The 15,900-nt window shown below is 42.2% G+C and overlaps 1 protein-coding gene across 4 annotated transcripts in view; it reads right to left on the reverse strand.

Annotated features, from left to right (window-relative positions):
- The window catches only part of LOC143988218 (titin-like), a 171,306-nt gene that overhangs the window by 74,607 nt on the left and 80,799 nt on the right, over positions 1–15,900 (reverse strand). For all 4 annotated transcript variants that reach the window (XM_077487613.1, XM_077487614.1, XM_077487615.1 and 1 more), the window contains 3 exons: positions 14,446–14,700; positions 8,947–9,201; positions 1,789–2,037 (listed from right to left, as the gene is read on the reverse strand). In XM_077487613.1, coding sequence (XP_077343739.1) covers positions 1,789–2,037; positions 8,947–9,201; positions 14,446–14,700 — 759 coding nt within the window. The remainder of the gene's footprint in view (positions 1–1,788; positions 2,038–8,946; positions 9,202–14,445; positions 14,701–15,900) is intronic.

The following is a 15,900-nucleotide window of genomic DNA, read 5'->3' on the forward strand; positions in this document are numbered from 1 at the left end:
GGCTGAGATATAGGTAAATTTAACCAGGCCTGTGTGTTAGTGTGGGGGGGGGGGGGGGGGGGGTGGCCACCTGATGGCTCAAAGATGCCTCCTCTGCTTGCAGAAGGATTATTCTGGAAGAGAGACTGGACTTGAGACCTGAGTGGCAGGCAGCTCATGTGAGGAGCTCTGACCAATCATTAACTTGTGTTGGCAGGGGGCAGGCCTCTCATATAAGCTGGGGACACATGCTTCCAGGGAGGAGTTGTAGAGCACAGCAAAGACAGCATGGAGTGCTGAGGTGCTGCAACGGGCATCCACATGCGGGGATGTGCCGTGCACGGAGGAGGAATGGAGAAACCATGGGGGATGGAGTTAAAGATGAGGATCTACATCCCTGTGGGGTACATCGGGCTGCTGTGACCGGAGAACACAGAATCTAAATGTAATGAAGATCAAGAGGAGAAAGTAGGAGTCAAGCGGCAGAAGTATACCAGCTTAACAGCGTTCTGTGACTGGGGAACACAGGACTTTGATACAAAGGAGAAGATCCGTGTAACGGAAGAAGCAGAAGTACTGGGGAGAGTAGCTTAACATGCTGTGTGGCCGGGGAACACAACATGGACAGAAGTGGACAGGCTGGGAGAAGTAGTCTGTCATTGACCATGTGATTAGTAATCAGGAGGGAAGATCATGTGGGTGCACGTTTGTAATAACTTCCAGAGACTGTGAAGCAGACAAACCACATCAGTCTAACATAGGGGAATTATTCAGAGTGATTCTTCTTGTTCAACTGGAAGCAGTGAGTTGTAAATCTTCATTCAGATATAAGAGAAGAAGCAATAGTCTGCAGTGAGGATTCTACACAGGGAAAATCCATATACTAGGCCAAGGCCATGGATAATACCCTATCCATTGAAATCTATATGGTCATCTCATAACTCCCTCATTTCTATCCAAGTTTTATCCCACAAATAAAAGCAAGAAAAAGGAGCAATTGACTGTTCATTGTCTTTTAGGTGATTGATGAGGGGTTGGCAGCAGGGTGGCGGATTGCTATAACCACATTTACAGCCCCTACCTATGAATAGGCAGCGTGGTTGTTGGTGGGGAAGGCTCCCTGCCATCAGAATACAGAATTACTCCATCCACCATGAATGTGTGGATGGAATCGAGTAAATTTCTTTAATTCAACCTAAATCTATGGGTTTTCGTTAAACTGGTATTAAACCTAAAAGCAAAAATGTATAATATTGCAGCTTACCAATTCTTAGCCAGTAAGTCTGTTGTTTTTCAAAAGAACAAGCTCTCCTTCGGATGTAGCAGTTACAGGGATGAGACAAGCAATTTTCCATAGACAGGAGTGCTTACTATTTTCACATTTTCAGCTTTTATTTTCTCATGTAAAACTTTTATTCCCCCCCCCCCCCCCCCCCAAAAAAGAAAAAAAAAGAAAAACTGTTTTCTGTAACTGCTCATAAAGTGTTAGCTGGAGTTTGGCTTAAATTTGGCTAAATCTGCTAGTGCATTTGACACTCTCCAAAGATGCTGCTGTCCAAAGATGCCCAAGTGCTCATTCATCCAGAGTGGGGGCATTCTATCATAGGAGGGGTGTTACTGATCAGATTACCAGGTGAAAACAGAGGGGAAAAAAGACTAAAAAAGAAAATGAATTCAGGCACCACATCTAATGACTGGTGAACTGAAATTAACATATTTGTAGTCTCAACTGTGACCCAACAGCCATTAATTTATGCTTCTGTAACAATATACCTATACTGAACAGTACCTAGAAAACATTTTACTTACGAGTATACAGAGCAATGTCTCCTCCATAACCATACAAAATTGTGTTGTTTATATAAGCAGAAATCGTGATCATGTAGAAGTTCCCAGCTGTCAGATTATTAAGATACACTTGAGTGGTATTTACAGTCAGATTGCTGGAGGGTTCTCCATAGACAGAAATTCTATAAGATGAATTCACACCAGCATATGGATTCCAGCTCAACCAGACAGATGTAGTGTAAATAAGTGTTGCATTGATAACGTCAGAAACTGCAAAAGAACATTTATGTTAGAAAATATATAGAATAAGTATATACTGCTTACAATATAATTATCATATAAACCAATAATTTACAAAACCTAATTTATACCTCACATACCAAACTGGGCATGAATTAGACCAGACGCTAGAATATTTAGGTAAGTCTAATAGGACATGCCTCTAATGCCACGTACAGACGATCGGACATTCCAACAACAAAACCATGGATTTTTTTCCGACGGATGTTGGCTCAAATTTGTCTTGCATACACATGGTCACACAAATGTTATTGGAAATTCCGATCGCCAAGAACGCAGTGACGTACAACACGTATGATGATAAGAAATTGAGTTCAATAGCCATTGCGGCCATTGTGCTTGATTCCGAGCATGCGTGGAATTTTCTGCGTCGGAATTGTGTACACACACTTGGAATTTGAGATCCAGCGGAAATTCCAACAGCAAATGTCCTATTGAGCATACACACGGTCGGATTTTCCGACAACAAGCTCACATCGAACATTTGTTGTCAGAAATTCTGACCGTGTGTACGCGGCATAACTGTTACATAAATGAACTGTCAGAGCTGATCCCATTCCTTCCACGAATACAAAGTCCTAATTTTTTTTAATGCCTACATTTTCTGTTTGCACTGTTTAATATATAATCCTCTACGTGTTGTGAATATTCTAAAGATTGTTTGCTATAAGTTTTTAGCACTGTTTAGTTGAAAATTGCATTCTTTAGAGACAAAGTTAGGGGAAAAAGTGTTTTCATGTGTTCTAAAAACACCGTAGTCGCCATCGTCTTCCTTCTTCTGTTCTTCTGATGTTGACACGACGCTCTCTCCCACTGTAATGTCGTGGACACGGTGTGCTGTGACTTATACAGGCATAATGGGCGTGGTCACCAGGTGATATCACATGGTGATCCGCCCCTTATGACGCCACTTTCCCAGCATGCCCCGGGACTGTGACATCATAAGGGACGGGGTCACCGTGTCCACGGCATTACAGCGGGAGAGACGTCATGTAAACATCGGAAGAACAGACAACGACGAAGGAGATGAGCGTCAAAAGAGCAGAAGATAGAGAGAAGAACTGGAAAGCGCAAAGAAGTCAGATGAAGACCCCCAAAGTCGGAAGAAGACTCCCGGAACTGTCTAATAAACTACTTTAAAAACCTGTGTAGTGTGTTTTTTTTATTGACACTTTTTCCCCCAGGTGAATGGGTAGGGGTACGATGTACCCCATACTCATTCACATAGGGTGGGGGGCCGGGATCTGGGGGCTTCCTTCCCCAAAACACCCACCCCCATGATGAGGGCATGCGGCCTGGTATGGTTCAGGGGGGGGCACTCGCTTGCCCCCACCCCCTTTCCTGACCCGCCAGACTGCGTGCTTGGATAAGGGTCTGGTATGGATTTTGGGGGGACCCTCACGGCGTTTTTTTGCCGTAGGGGGTTACCCTTAAAATCCATACCAGGCGACGTGGCTCGCAAGGTGTCAATCTCGCCGATGAAAGCGGCAAGATTGACTTCCTTCTCTAGTCCCGTCGTACCTGGAGTCACGTTCAAAGTGAACAGACTTTAGTCCATGTGTGGGCAAGTCCGTTCATTCCGTCGGACCTCCACCAAAAGTCTGACCTTTTCCATCGGACCTAGTCCGCCGGAAAGTCAGTTCGTGTGTGTGCAAGTCCGCTCATTCATAAAGTCCAGCGGACCTCCGGACCAAGTCTGCCAGACAGTCCGGTCATGTGTACATATCATTAGAAAGACTAGCAGTTAACTAGTTTGCATTTTTTTGGTTGATCACTATTGCTACCCCCTCACAAAGTTTGCTGTTCCATAGGATAACCTAAACCCACTTGCTAAATGTGTATGCATAAAAGGAGAACTTTTGGTAGCTGTATCATGTCCAACAGTCTGACTACCATCTAAGGCAGGGGTATCCAACCCCTGGGCCATGGCTCACTACTGGGCTGCAGCCGTTTACAGCCGGGCCGCGAATCTGCACTATCTGAGGTGCGGCGGTGGGCGAGCAGAGAGATCGCCGCCATCACCGCACCTATGCCCACACAGCCCCGCACTACACTGTTGGGGGTGAAGCAGGCGAGCAGAGAGATGACATCATCTCCCACCGCCCACCCGCATCACCGCTGTTCTGCCCACACAGCTGGTATACTGTTGGAGGTGAAGTTGGGGAGCGGAGAGATTACATCATCTCTCAACACCCACCCCGCATGACCACTGTTCTCTCTCACATGGAACCCACCACTCCACTGCACTGCCTCTGTGCTTAGTGACAATTTGCATTTAAGAGGCTACAATCTGCACCTAGTGGCATGTGCAATCTGCATCTGGTGGCATGTGACTGTGGCATGTGGCAATCTGCATCTGTGGCATATGACAAGTGACTGTGGCAATCTGCATCTGGTGGCATGTGACTGTGGCATGTGGCAATCTGCATCTGGTGGCAGTCTGCATCTGGTGGCATGTGCCAAGTGACTGTGGCAATCTGCATCTAGCAATCTGGCATGTGGCAATCTGCATCTTGTGGCATGTCATTGTAGCAATCTGCATCTGGTGGCATGTGGCAATCTACATCTGGTGGCAATCTGCATATGGTGGCATGTGACTGTGGCGTGTGGCAATCTGCACCTGGTGTCATGTGGCAATCTGCATCTGGTAGCATGTCACTGTGGCATGTGGCAATCTGCATCTGGTGGCATGTGGCAATCTGCAACTGGTGGCATGCAATGTGGTATGTATAAACCTGCATCTGGAGATAGGCACCATGGTAAGCTGCATCTGATGGCAAGTGACTAGACATGTGCGATTAGCTTCGTACCAATCGAAAATTCAAACAAATTTCTGGAAATTTGTACATTCATATGAAACCGAAATACTAATTTTTATGCATACAAATTCTGTACAAAATACGAAATTTCGTATACGAACTTTGGATCCAAATTCCGTTACAACAGAATTGGATAGAATGTTTGTTAACTATGTTTATTCGTTATGATGAAGTTAAAAACCCCAGGAAGTCAGCACAGCACAGGCATGGTGGGATCCCCTCATAATGATAAATTCATCATAACGAAAATTTGTAATTGTTACGAAAAGTTAATGGACCTAAAAGTTAAAAACCCAGGAAGTCAGCACAGCACAGGGATGGTGGGAGCCCCTCATAATGATAAATTCATCATAATGAACATTCATAATTGTTACGAAAAGTTTACGAATCTAGCAAAAATTCATATTTTGTGCCAATCCAAATTGAATTTCGGACACGAATTACGAATTAATTTTAATACGAAACGGAAAGGAACAAATGCAACACATTTTTTGACGGCACACATGTCTACAAGTGACTAGCTGCATCTGGTGGCAGATTCTGCATTATGGTGAGTTGAACTATTTAATTTTATATTACAATATAATAGTAAAAATAATGCACGTCAGTCATCCTGACACCATATTAACCATGGTGTTGTGATGATTGAATGAAGTGCTAACACCAGCCATTTCCTGATAAATTGGCCACGAAAAACCGCATCGTCACCCAGACTCATAGCCCCCCCTCGGGCCTTGGCACAATTTTCATCCACAATGGTTAGCCCTTGTACACACAATCGGAGATTCCGACGGAATGTGTCCGATCGGAGCGTTTTGTCGGATATTCCGACTGTGTGTGGTATGCATCGGACTGTTTCCGTCAGGATATCCGTCAGACCAAATTTTCCAACTTGCTGGAAATATTTTTCGACAAACTGCTCCGATCGGACATACTCCAATCATGTGTAGAGAAGTACGATCGGACAAAGTGCCACGCATGCTCAGATCAAATTCCTACATCAAAGCTATTGGCTACTAGCCTGAACGTAGTCCCATCGTAACGAAATTACGTCATCACGTTCTGAAAGATCTAATTTTCCGACAACTTTGTCCGACCGTGTGTATGCAACAGTTCAGACAAGATCCGTCGGACAAAAACCGACGGATTTGGTTGTCGGAATCTCCGACCGTGTGTACAAGGGCTTAGGGACCACTGATCTAAGGTAATCTAGGCCATCTTTATCAATTGCCAGATATAGTCAGAGTTCATACTTAAACAAATTATTGGTCAGACACATACAGTTCTTTCCACTCCTGGAGCTGTCCTGTTTATATGTTAACCCCTCTCTTGCCTTGCATAGTAAACAGAAAAAAAAAAGAGAGGCTATTCTCCAAGGTATGTAACTGTACTGTAAAGAATTTGTCAGTTTTTCTCATGCTAAGATATTTTAATGTTTTCTAAGAAGTAGCTTCTTGTACAAAGGATTTATTAAAGTTCTTGTAAAAGTTGTACAGTATACAGCTCAATGTCACAATATAGTAGTGTTTAACAGAGACAATGAGCAAATTTACAGGTCTATTGTAGGCAGAGCTTTTTTATCTCAGAAAATAGGTGCAGGAACTCAAACTGCACCCCCAAAACCCCCCTCCCACGGACCCACACACACCCACCAAACCGCATCAAATAATGAGTGTGGTCATTATGCTGCTGCATTTCTTTGGTAAAAATAACCCAAATCAGTGTTTATTTGGTGTTGGCAGTGATGGGGGACAGATGTTTTATGGGTACACTGAAATGTGCATAGGGACAGGGGTATCAGTAGTGCTTGATGTACTGTTTGTGGGGTGATCTGTAACAGCTCTCTGTGTAAAATCATCCTCACAGAGAGCTGTCACAGATCTGCAGATCCCCCCCCCCATGCGGACTGAGCTCGGCGGGGAGAACTGTCACAGAGACACTCGTCTCTGTTTACATTGTGACGGCTGTGATTGGACACAGCCGTCACATGATTGGAAGGGCCATTCACAGTGCCCATATCCCGATCTCTGCTACTATCATAATAATCACAGGATCGAGCCACAGTTCACCTCGTGGCCGTGCTACGAGCACTCGTTCTAACGAACGTTCCTGAACATGAGGAAAGGACCACCCGGCTGTTTATGTGCAGTGGCCGCATGGGAGGTGGTTAAAAGATCCACCATCTTCTATGTGTCTTACTTGTGTTGCTGAATTGAGATGAAGCATCCAGCTGGCCCTAGTACCTCCCCACACACTATAGGTAGTCCTGCTCTCTCAATTGCAGGAAGATGATCCAGTGGGGGATGTCAGAATCTCACTGCACCCCCTGGGCACCTATATCCCCCTTGTCCCCATTCTGCACTCAGTGGGAGCCGCTTAGGAGATCAGATCTGTGGGAGCTGTTGGGACACAAGCTGTCACTTGTACACACAGAAGCCGGACTTCAGTGTTTATCAGTGATAGTGGTGAGCAGGGAGCAGAAAGCCTGAGTCAGAGCTGGAGGAACTGGAAAAAAGCCCTGATTATAGGTTAGAGGTGACAGCATAAAAGAACACATAACAACTCTCCAAAAATCAACAAAGTACGTATCAGTGAGATTAGTGCACCCAACATATGTGGAAGAGTTAAAGTGGTTGTAAACCCATTACAACCACTTTAACCTACAAGTAAGCCTAGATTAGTCGGGTTAGTCGGGAGGGGGAGGAAGGTTAGTCGGGAGGGGGAGGAAGGATAGAGAAAAAAAAAAGAGGCGGCGATGGACAACCCGTATGGCACCCAAAATAGTTTAAAAGCAAATAAAGAAGGTAGAGGAAAGAACAAAAGAAAGTGTGGGGGGGGAGGAGATCCCAATGGGGCCAAGCCTAGACCCAAGATAACCGGTTGATCTAAGTTCAGGCCAACATTGTAGGACATCCATGATCCCCAGACCTTCAGGAACTTGGCATGGGTATCATTCAGGGTTGAGGTGCTGACAATTAGATTCAATAAATTGCCAGCATTATGATTTTCTGAATGAAAGAAAACATGATCTGGAATTGCTTCTCTGTATTAAACAAAGTTCCAAATAGGTCCTATGTATCAAGTTAGGCTTTATATTGTTTTATGCATAGGACACTGAATGGACATATCTGTATTTTATGCATTATTTGGGGTTCTTGCATTGATAGAGACATTGGGCTCTGTAAATTAGCTTTTCAAGATAAAGAGTTTGGACATGAGGTTAGTACTAGCCAGGAATAGGAAGTCTACAATGTTTAGATGTGATTCTTTTGTATAAATCAGTCAATATAGTGAATGTAAAATGTATATGTAAATCGCTGCATAAATTGATAGTGCTATATAAGTACCTGAAATAAATAAATAATATAGTCATTATGGATGAAATATGTTTGTGATATCAATTTCTTAAAAAAATGGAAAGTCTAATGCTGGATAATTCAAAATACAATGATACAAGCTTTGCTACAGCAGTCAATCTGTGGAACTAGATGAAGTGAGCAGTTGAAAAGTTTCATAGAGTATGTAAACCCAACATTTCATATTCCTGATGTGTGCCTGCTGTACCATGTACTTTTATGAAAAAGTACCCTTGTTCTCTTTGTATTGCTTCCTTTGTGTGAAATCCCTGCTGTTCCTGATTAACCGCCTAACCACCTAACCACACTAAGCAGGAGAACACAGCATGGTCAATTATCTAGCTATGCTGAGAACTCAGTGTGCTGACCTCCAATTATCAGATTTATCCTGATCCCCCCCCCCCCCACACACACACACGTACAAACACACACAGCCTTTCACTAGGAAGATCAGTGTGCTGCTGTTTGTCCTCTCCCAGCTATTGCTCAGCTGAGAACAGGGGGAATGTGAGCACTTATAAAACAGGGAAAGAAATGGTATTTATAATGTATTTTATATCTATAGACAAATGTTTTTCCTTTAATTTCTATTTTTAACTGAATCGGTTGTTTTAGAAGGTAATCGTTTACAATGACTTTAAGCACATACTTTGGTGTTTCAGTTATACAATGTACATACTGGTAAACCTTATTTCCATACTTACGCAGTATAGAAATTTCGCTGCTGTCTCCTTGTAGACCATCGCCCACAACTGCTTTGACTATCACGATGTACTGATTCCCAACGGTCAGATTGGTGATAGTTGCTAATTCTGTAGGTGTAAAATTGAATTTCTGAGTTGGCTCTCCCCATACTTTAAGCACATAGTAACTTCTGTTTCCTTCTGGAAGTTCCCAGCTGACATCAATTGTATTGTTATTTATCCTTGTGGCCTTCAGGTTCGTGACAGTGGCAGGTTCTGTAATGAAACATTTAGGTAAACTTTCGGCTGATGTACATCTGAACTGATGCAAGTTGATTGAAGGTACTTCCATATAACATCTTAAGCTGTTAGCCTATTAAGATTGTGTTACTGTTTTGATACACTCATATGCAATATTATTTCCTGGTTTCTTAATACATATTCACCCCCCCCCCCCCCCCCACACACACACACAATTCAAGCTCTGACAGCTGTGGTGGTTTCACTAACCAACCCCTAAGAATGTAAATGGTAGACAAGGCTTGTCATCTTGTCAGACTCATGGTTCCTGCATAATGATTGAATTTGCTGCTGCCATTGTGTTGTCTGGCTGAATCTAGATTGAATGGCTTGGCAGTCAGGAATAACAAGTGTGGAGTTGCCTATTGCAACCATTTTATTGCAGGGACAAATTACTGCTATGGGTTTCCTGCCTTCTAATAATTTGCACCCTACTCCAAAAGGATTAATAATGGCAAACTGCCAAAATAATTTTTTTTAGCAGCCACTGTATACAATCCCATTTTAATACACACTGGTAATACATTTACCAATTTGGGGATCTATTTATCCTGCCTTAAAGTCATGTTTGGTGTGCATCTCATTGAGGGACACTTATTTTGGTATATTCTTGGCATAATCTTGGTTAAAAGCACAAACTGTTACCTTTTTGTACACGTGTCTGTTTCTGATTGGTTTCTAGTACTATTTAAGTTGTATGTCTTATGTAAGTGAATCACTCTGTCTAGAAAAAGGGATCCCAGAGGCCCCAAAATTTCAACCTATGATGGCCATTGCTTTATGTAAATAAAGGACAATTTTATCACTATACCAAGGTGTGCTGGTGAAAATCCTTATTTTCTTATGAAATAAAAATGAACTGTGTGTGAGCCTGTAAGGAGTGCAATGGATACAATACACTGTACATGAATGGAATGTACATGAATGGATTCATCTGACACCATCAAAAACACAAAAACAGCAATAAAACATGCAGGGCGCCCCCCTTGCCCAAAGCAACCCCCCATGTTGAGGGCACGCGGCCTGGTATGGCTCAGGAGGGGGGCTGGACTAAGTCCGCACAAAGGTCTGATTGTGTGTACGCGGCATCAGTGATACCATTGATGGGGCACAATTCCTCCCACTGACAACATTGATGGAGTTCTATTTCTCCCACTAGTGGGGCACCATTCTTTCTAAAGACACCAGTAATGGACCACTTTTGGCACCATTCTTCCTGAAGATTCCAGTGATGGGCCACTATCCCTGCCACTGACACCCCACTGATACTATTGATGAGGCACAATTCTTTCCAATGACACCATTGATGGGGCACTATTTCTCCCAATAACACCATCAATGGGGCACCATTTCTCCCACAGACACCCGCAATGAGGCCCTATTCATCCCCAATGATGTGTCATCATTAGGATCTAATTGCATCCCACTGACAACATATTTTTGGTAATTTGTTTTACTCCCGGAGACCACTAACCCTGGGGCTTTTTTTACTCCAACTGAACACTGAGACTTGAGCATTGTTGTTTTTTTTTTTAATATCACTCATTTTTGTACACAATGATGGCATGTTCATGGCTCTCCACATCTCCAACTTTAGCAGTGACCGGTTATGTGTACTTCCGTCCTGGAACCAGAACATTCACTGTGACAAATTAACCACTTGACCACTGGGCACTTAAACACCCTTAATAACCAGACCAATTTTCAGCTTTCGGTGCTCTCACATTTTGAATGACAATTACTCAGTCATGCAACACTGGACCTATATGAAATTTTTGTCCTTTTTTTCACACAAATGGAGCTTTCTTTTGGTGGTATTTAATCACCGCTGGGTTTTTTATTTTTTGTGCTATAAAAGAAAAAATACAGAAAATTCTGTAAAAAAATGAATTTTTCTTCATTTCTGTTATAAAATTTAGCAGATTAGTAATTTTTTCTTCATAAATTTTGGCCAAAATTTATACCACTACATATCTTTGGTAAAAATAAGTACAAATTGGTGGATATTATTTGGTCTTTGTGAAAGTTATAGAGTCCACAAGCTATGGTGCCAATATCTGAAAATTGATCACACCTGAAGTACTGACGGCCTATTTCAATTCTTGAGACCCTAACATGCCAGAAAAGTACAAATACCCCCCAAATGACCCCTTTTTGGAAAGAAGACATTCCGAGGTATTTAGTAAGAGGCATGATGAGTTTTTTTAAGTTGTCATTTTTTCCCACAATTCTTTGCAAAATCAAGATTTTTTTTACTTTTTTTTTTTTTTCACAAAATTGTCATATTATCAGTTTATTTCTCACACAGCATATGCATACCACAAATTACACCCCAAAACACATTCTGCTATTACTCCCGTGTACGGCGATACCACATGTGTGAGACTTTTACACAGTGTGGTCACATACAGAGGCCCAACATGCAGGGAGCGCCATCAGGCGTCCTGGAGCACCCAGGACAATTCTGACATTTCTCTCCTACATGTAAAAATCATCATTTATTTGCTAGAAAATTACATCGAATCCCAAAACATTATATATGTGTTTTTAGCAAACACCCTGGAGAATACAATGGTGGTCGCTGCAACTTTTTATCTCGCACGGTATTTGCGCAGCAATTTTTCGAATGCTTTTTTTGGAAAAAAAACTGTTTTGTGCTTAAAAAAAAAAAAAAACACAGTAAAGTTAGCCCAATTTTTGCATAATGTGAAAGATGAAGTTACACCGAGTAAATCGATACCTAACATGTCACTCTTCAAAATTGCACAGGCTCGTGGAATGGCGCCAAACGTCGCTACTTAAAAATCCCCATAGGCGACGATTTAATTTTTTTTTTACTGGTTATATGTTTTGAGTTACAGAGGAGGTCTAGGACTAGAATTATTGCTCTCGCTCAAACGTACGCAGCGATACCTCACATGTGTGGTTTGAACACCGTTTTCATATGTGGGTGGGACTTAGGTATGCGTTCGCTTCTGCATGCGAGCACATGGGGACAGGGGCGCTTTAAAAAAAAATAAAAAAATTTTATTGTTCATTTTACTTTATTTATTTTAGTTTGACATTTTTTTCCCCAAAAATAAATTTTTTGATCACTTTTATTCCTATTACAAGGAATGTAAACATCCCTTGTAATAGGAATATGGCATGACAGGTCCTCTTTACAGTGACATGTGGGGTCAATAAGACCCCACATCTCACCTCTAAGCTGGGAAGCCTGAAAAAAAAAAAAAAAAAAGATTCTGGATTTGATAGTATTGGCGAGTCGGTAGAAGCACCGGAGGGCGGCGGGAGGGGGGGGGGGGTGTGTCTATGGCTGGGTATTGCAGGGTATCACTGACTATGGCTGGGTATGGCTGGGTATATCAGAGTATGGCTGGGTATCTCAGAGTATGGCGTTGCAGAGTATTGCGTTGCAGAGCATTGCAGGATATTGGAGGGTGTTGCAGAGCATTGCAGAGTGTTGCGCGGTATTGGCGGGTGTTGCAGAGCATTGCAGAGTGTTGCACGGTATTGGTGGGTGTTGCAGAGCATTGCAGAGTGTTGCAGAGCATTGCAGAGTGTTGCAGGGTATTGGCGGGTGTTGCAGAGCGTTGCAGGATATTGGAGGGTGTTGCAGAGCATTGCAGAGTGTTGCACGGTATTGGCGGGTGTTGCAGAGCATTGCAGAGTGTTGCACGGTATTGGCGGGTGTTGCAGAGCATTGCAGAGTGTTGCAGGGTATTGGTGGGTGTTGCAGAACATTGCAGAGTGTTGCAGAGCATTGCAGAGTGTTGCAGGGTACTGCAGGGTATTGCAGAGTAATGCAGTGTAATGCAGAGTAATGCAGAGTAATGGCAGGGTATTGCAGAGTATTGCAGTGTAATGCAGACTATTGCAGAGTAATGCAGGGTAATGCAGAGTAATGCAGGGTAATGCAGAGTAATGCAGAGTAATGCAGGGTAATGCAGAGTAATGCAGGGTAATGCAGGGTATTGCAGAGTAATGCAGAGTAATGGCAGAGTATTTGCAGGGAATTAAGGGGTTAATTTTCGGTGAGCAGCGATGTGGGCACTGCAGATGCAGCCCACATCGCTGCTGACACCGATCTCCTCCCCCTCCGCTGTTCCGATCGGTACAGAGAGGGGGAGGGAGGAACCGGCGTCATAACATGACGCCGGTTTGTTTACAAGTGATCACTCCGTCATTTGACGGAGCGATCACGTGGTAAACGGCCGCGACGAGCGGCCGTTTACCGTGATCCGTGATGCGCCGGGTCCTGTGGACCCGGCGGTCACGGATGCTCTCGAGTGCGCGCCCCAGGGGGCGCGCGAGAGCGGAATTCTGGGAAGACGTCATATGACGGCCTCCCACAGTTAAGAAACCGCCCTAAAGCCGTCATTCGGCTATAGGGCGGTTATTAAGTGGTTAAGAAGTTGTTTTTATATAAAAGGTGAAATTATCCTTCATTGTTAACATATAATATTCTTATACCCCTCTTGTATCATGTCCAGAGGGGGAATAAAAGTTTGATAGTTGAATTGGTTAAAATATGCTAATGAAATGGCAGGAGAGTGTGGATATCAACAGACAGAGGGGGTGTTTTTTTTTTTCAAGCGAACCTCTCACTGTGCCCTGGGTGGGCAAAGTCACAGAGTTTCTTGAACCTTAAATGTAATTCCTTAAGGCTGACTCCAGCCTCAGGATCCTTAACTTTATCAACCACAGTATATTCTAATAACTGTGTCAGTACAGTCTAAACTTTTAGGCTAATGCTAACCATATTTGGCTGATACTCACCTGAGTGCTAGACCTTTCAGCTGGTAGCACTGACTTGTAGTGGCACCGAAAATTATGCGCCAAAAATGTATCCCTTACAGTGTATCGTTTAACAAAATAGTTCACTAATACAATAGTATAAACAAAATTTCTTTGAATGTGCTGGTATGATTCTGCTACATTATTATTTGCTATCAAACAAATTTAAGAAGCCATTTTTACATGGGACCTGAATAAACAACAAGCACAACAAGTTCACAAGAAATCATTCTGCCATGGATGCAGATTACTTTACAGGTAAACCCATGTTGCTGTCATTGTTATCATCATTGTTTATTTCAATAACACATTGAAAGGTACAAGGGAAAATATGCACCATACAACCCAAATTTCTACGTTCCTGACAATTTTTTTTTTTAGAAAAATTAAATAATTCTTGAAAGACTTGAGAGACATGCTCACTTGTATAAGTGGATGTGGATGATGTATTCCCTTCAACATCTGCACCAACAACAGCTGTGACAATGAATGTGTAATAAATTCCAGGAGTGAGGTATTGAACCATAAATGAAGTTGCATTTATATTTTCCCGGTAAGTTGTGTTTCCCTGGATCTTGATTAAATAGAAATCAGCATTTCCAGTTGGCATCTCCCAGCTTAGCAGTACAGCAGTGGTATAGGTGTTCTGTACCATCAGGTTTCCTACAACATTAGGTTCTGAAAAGAGAATAGAAATCCCCATGTATTCATCCATATAAGCCTTATACGTCAATGTGACATAAAGCTATCCTCTTTTTTTGTCTCTATATGCCTTATACATCAAAATAACATTAATAAACTCATATAATGTTAAGATATGTAAATTTGGATAGAAAAGCCAGGTTCTCTGCTTAGCACAGATTTTTTTAAAAATAACATGCTAACAATAGAAATTGCAATATATTGCTTAAAATACTACTTCAACCAGAAAACAAATTTTGCTTTGGAGAGTGCTGGGCTGAGTTAGAATCTCTGTTAGATTTCAGATTTTGTATGTTTGCCAATTGTAGAGATTTTCTGTCAGATTTTAAATGCTTTAAGGAAAAGGAAAAAAACTAATTTAACTGGAGTATGATCTGAAGAGAAATAAAATCACTTTGATTCAGATAAAATATATGTCGCACAAGGGTATCCCAAAAAAACAAAGGATCCAACAAGGAAATTAACAGTTTTTCAAGGTACATTTTAAGAGCTTGCACAATAAACACAACAATGCAGATAATAACCCCCTTAAACATTTACTGCTCAAAACATGTGTCAAGCAGCCATCGGGGTTGATTTACTAAAGACAGCCTCTTTGTGCACTTAGTGCACTTTGCAAGGATTTTTGCCCAGATTTTTCCCCAGAGCTCAGTGAATGTGGGGAAGCTGTGCTGACTTCCATCATCCAATCATGTGCAAAAAGACTCTTTGGGCTCCTTGCACACTAGCTTAAAAAATGTTCCTAGTAGCATCTTTTGATGATTTTTTTGTTCTACTTCTAGAAGCAAATAGTGTTATTTTATGTGCCCATGAATACTATTTTTGTCTAGAAGCGTTTTTGAAGCTTCAGCTTCTAGCAGCAATTTTTTTCGTTTTTGGTCAAGATTTGCCAGCAGAAAAAAAGCTGAATGCTCTCAAATGCTGCTAAAGGCTGGCACAAAAATGCTATTATGAGCATTTTTTATCCATCATTTTTATGGCATTGTTTTAGCTTATAGTGTGCATGGAGACTAATTGTCAAAGTTTCATAGTTAGTAAGGTTGAATAAAGACACCAGTCCATCCTGAGTGAGTGTCTACAATTGTCCCTATCCCTGTACATTGCACACTCACATCGGTCCCTACCCTCAAGGATCCCACAATCCATTCATATGCTAGGGCCAATTTTGGACAGAAA

This window comes from Lithobates pipiens, unplaced genomic scaffold (genome assembly GCF_037356315.1).
Source record: "Lithobates pipiens isolate NorthernLeopardFrog02 unplaced genomic scaffold, aLitPip1_a1.2 Scaffold_18, whole genome shotgun sequence".
NCBI classification, from domain to species: domain Eukaryota; kingdom Metazoa; phylum Chordata; class Amphibia; order Anura; family Ranidae; genus Lithobates; species Lithobates pipiens.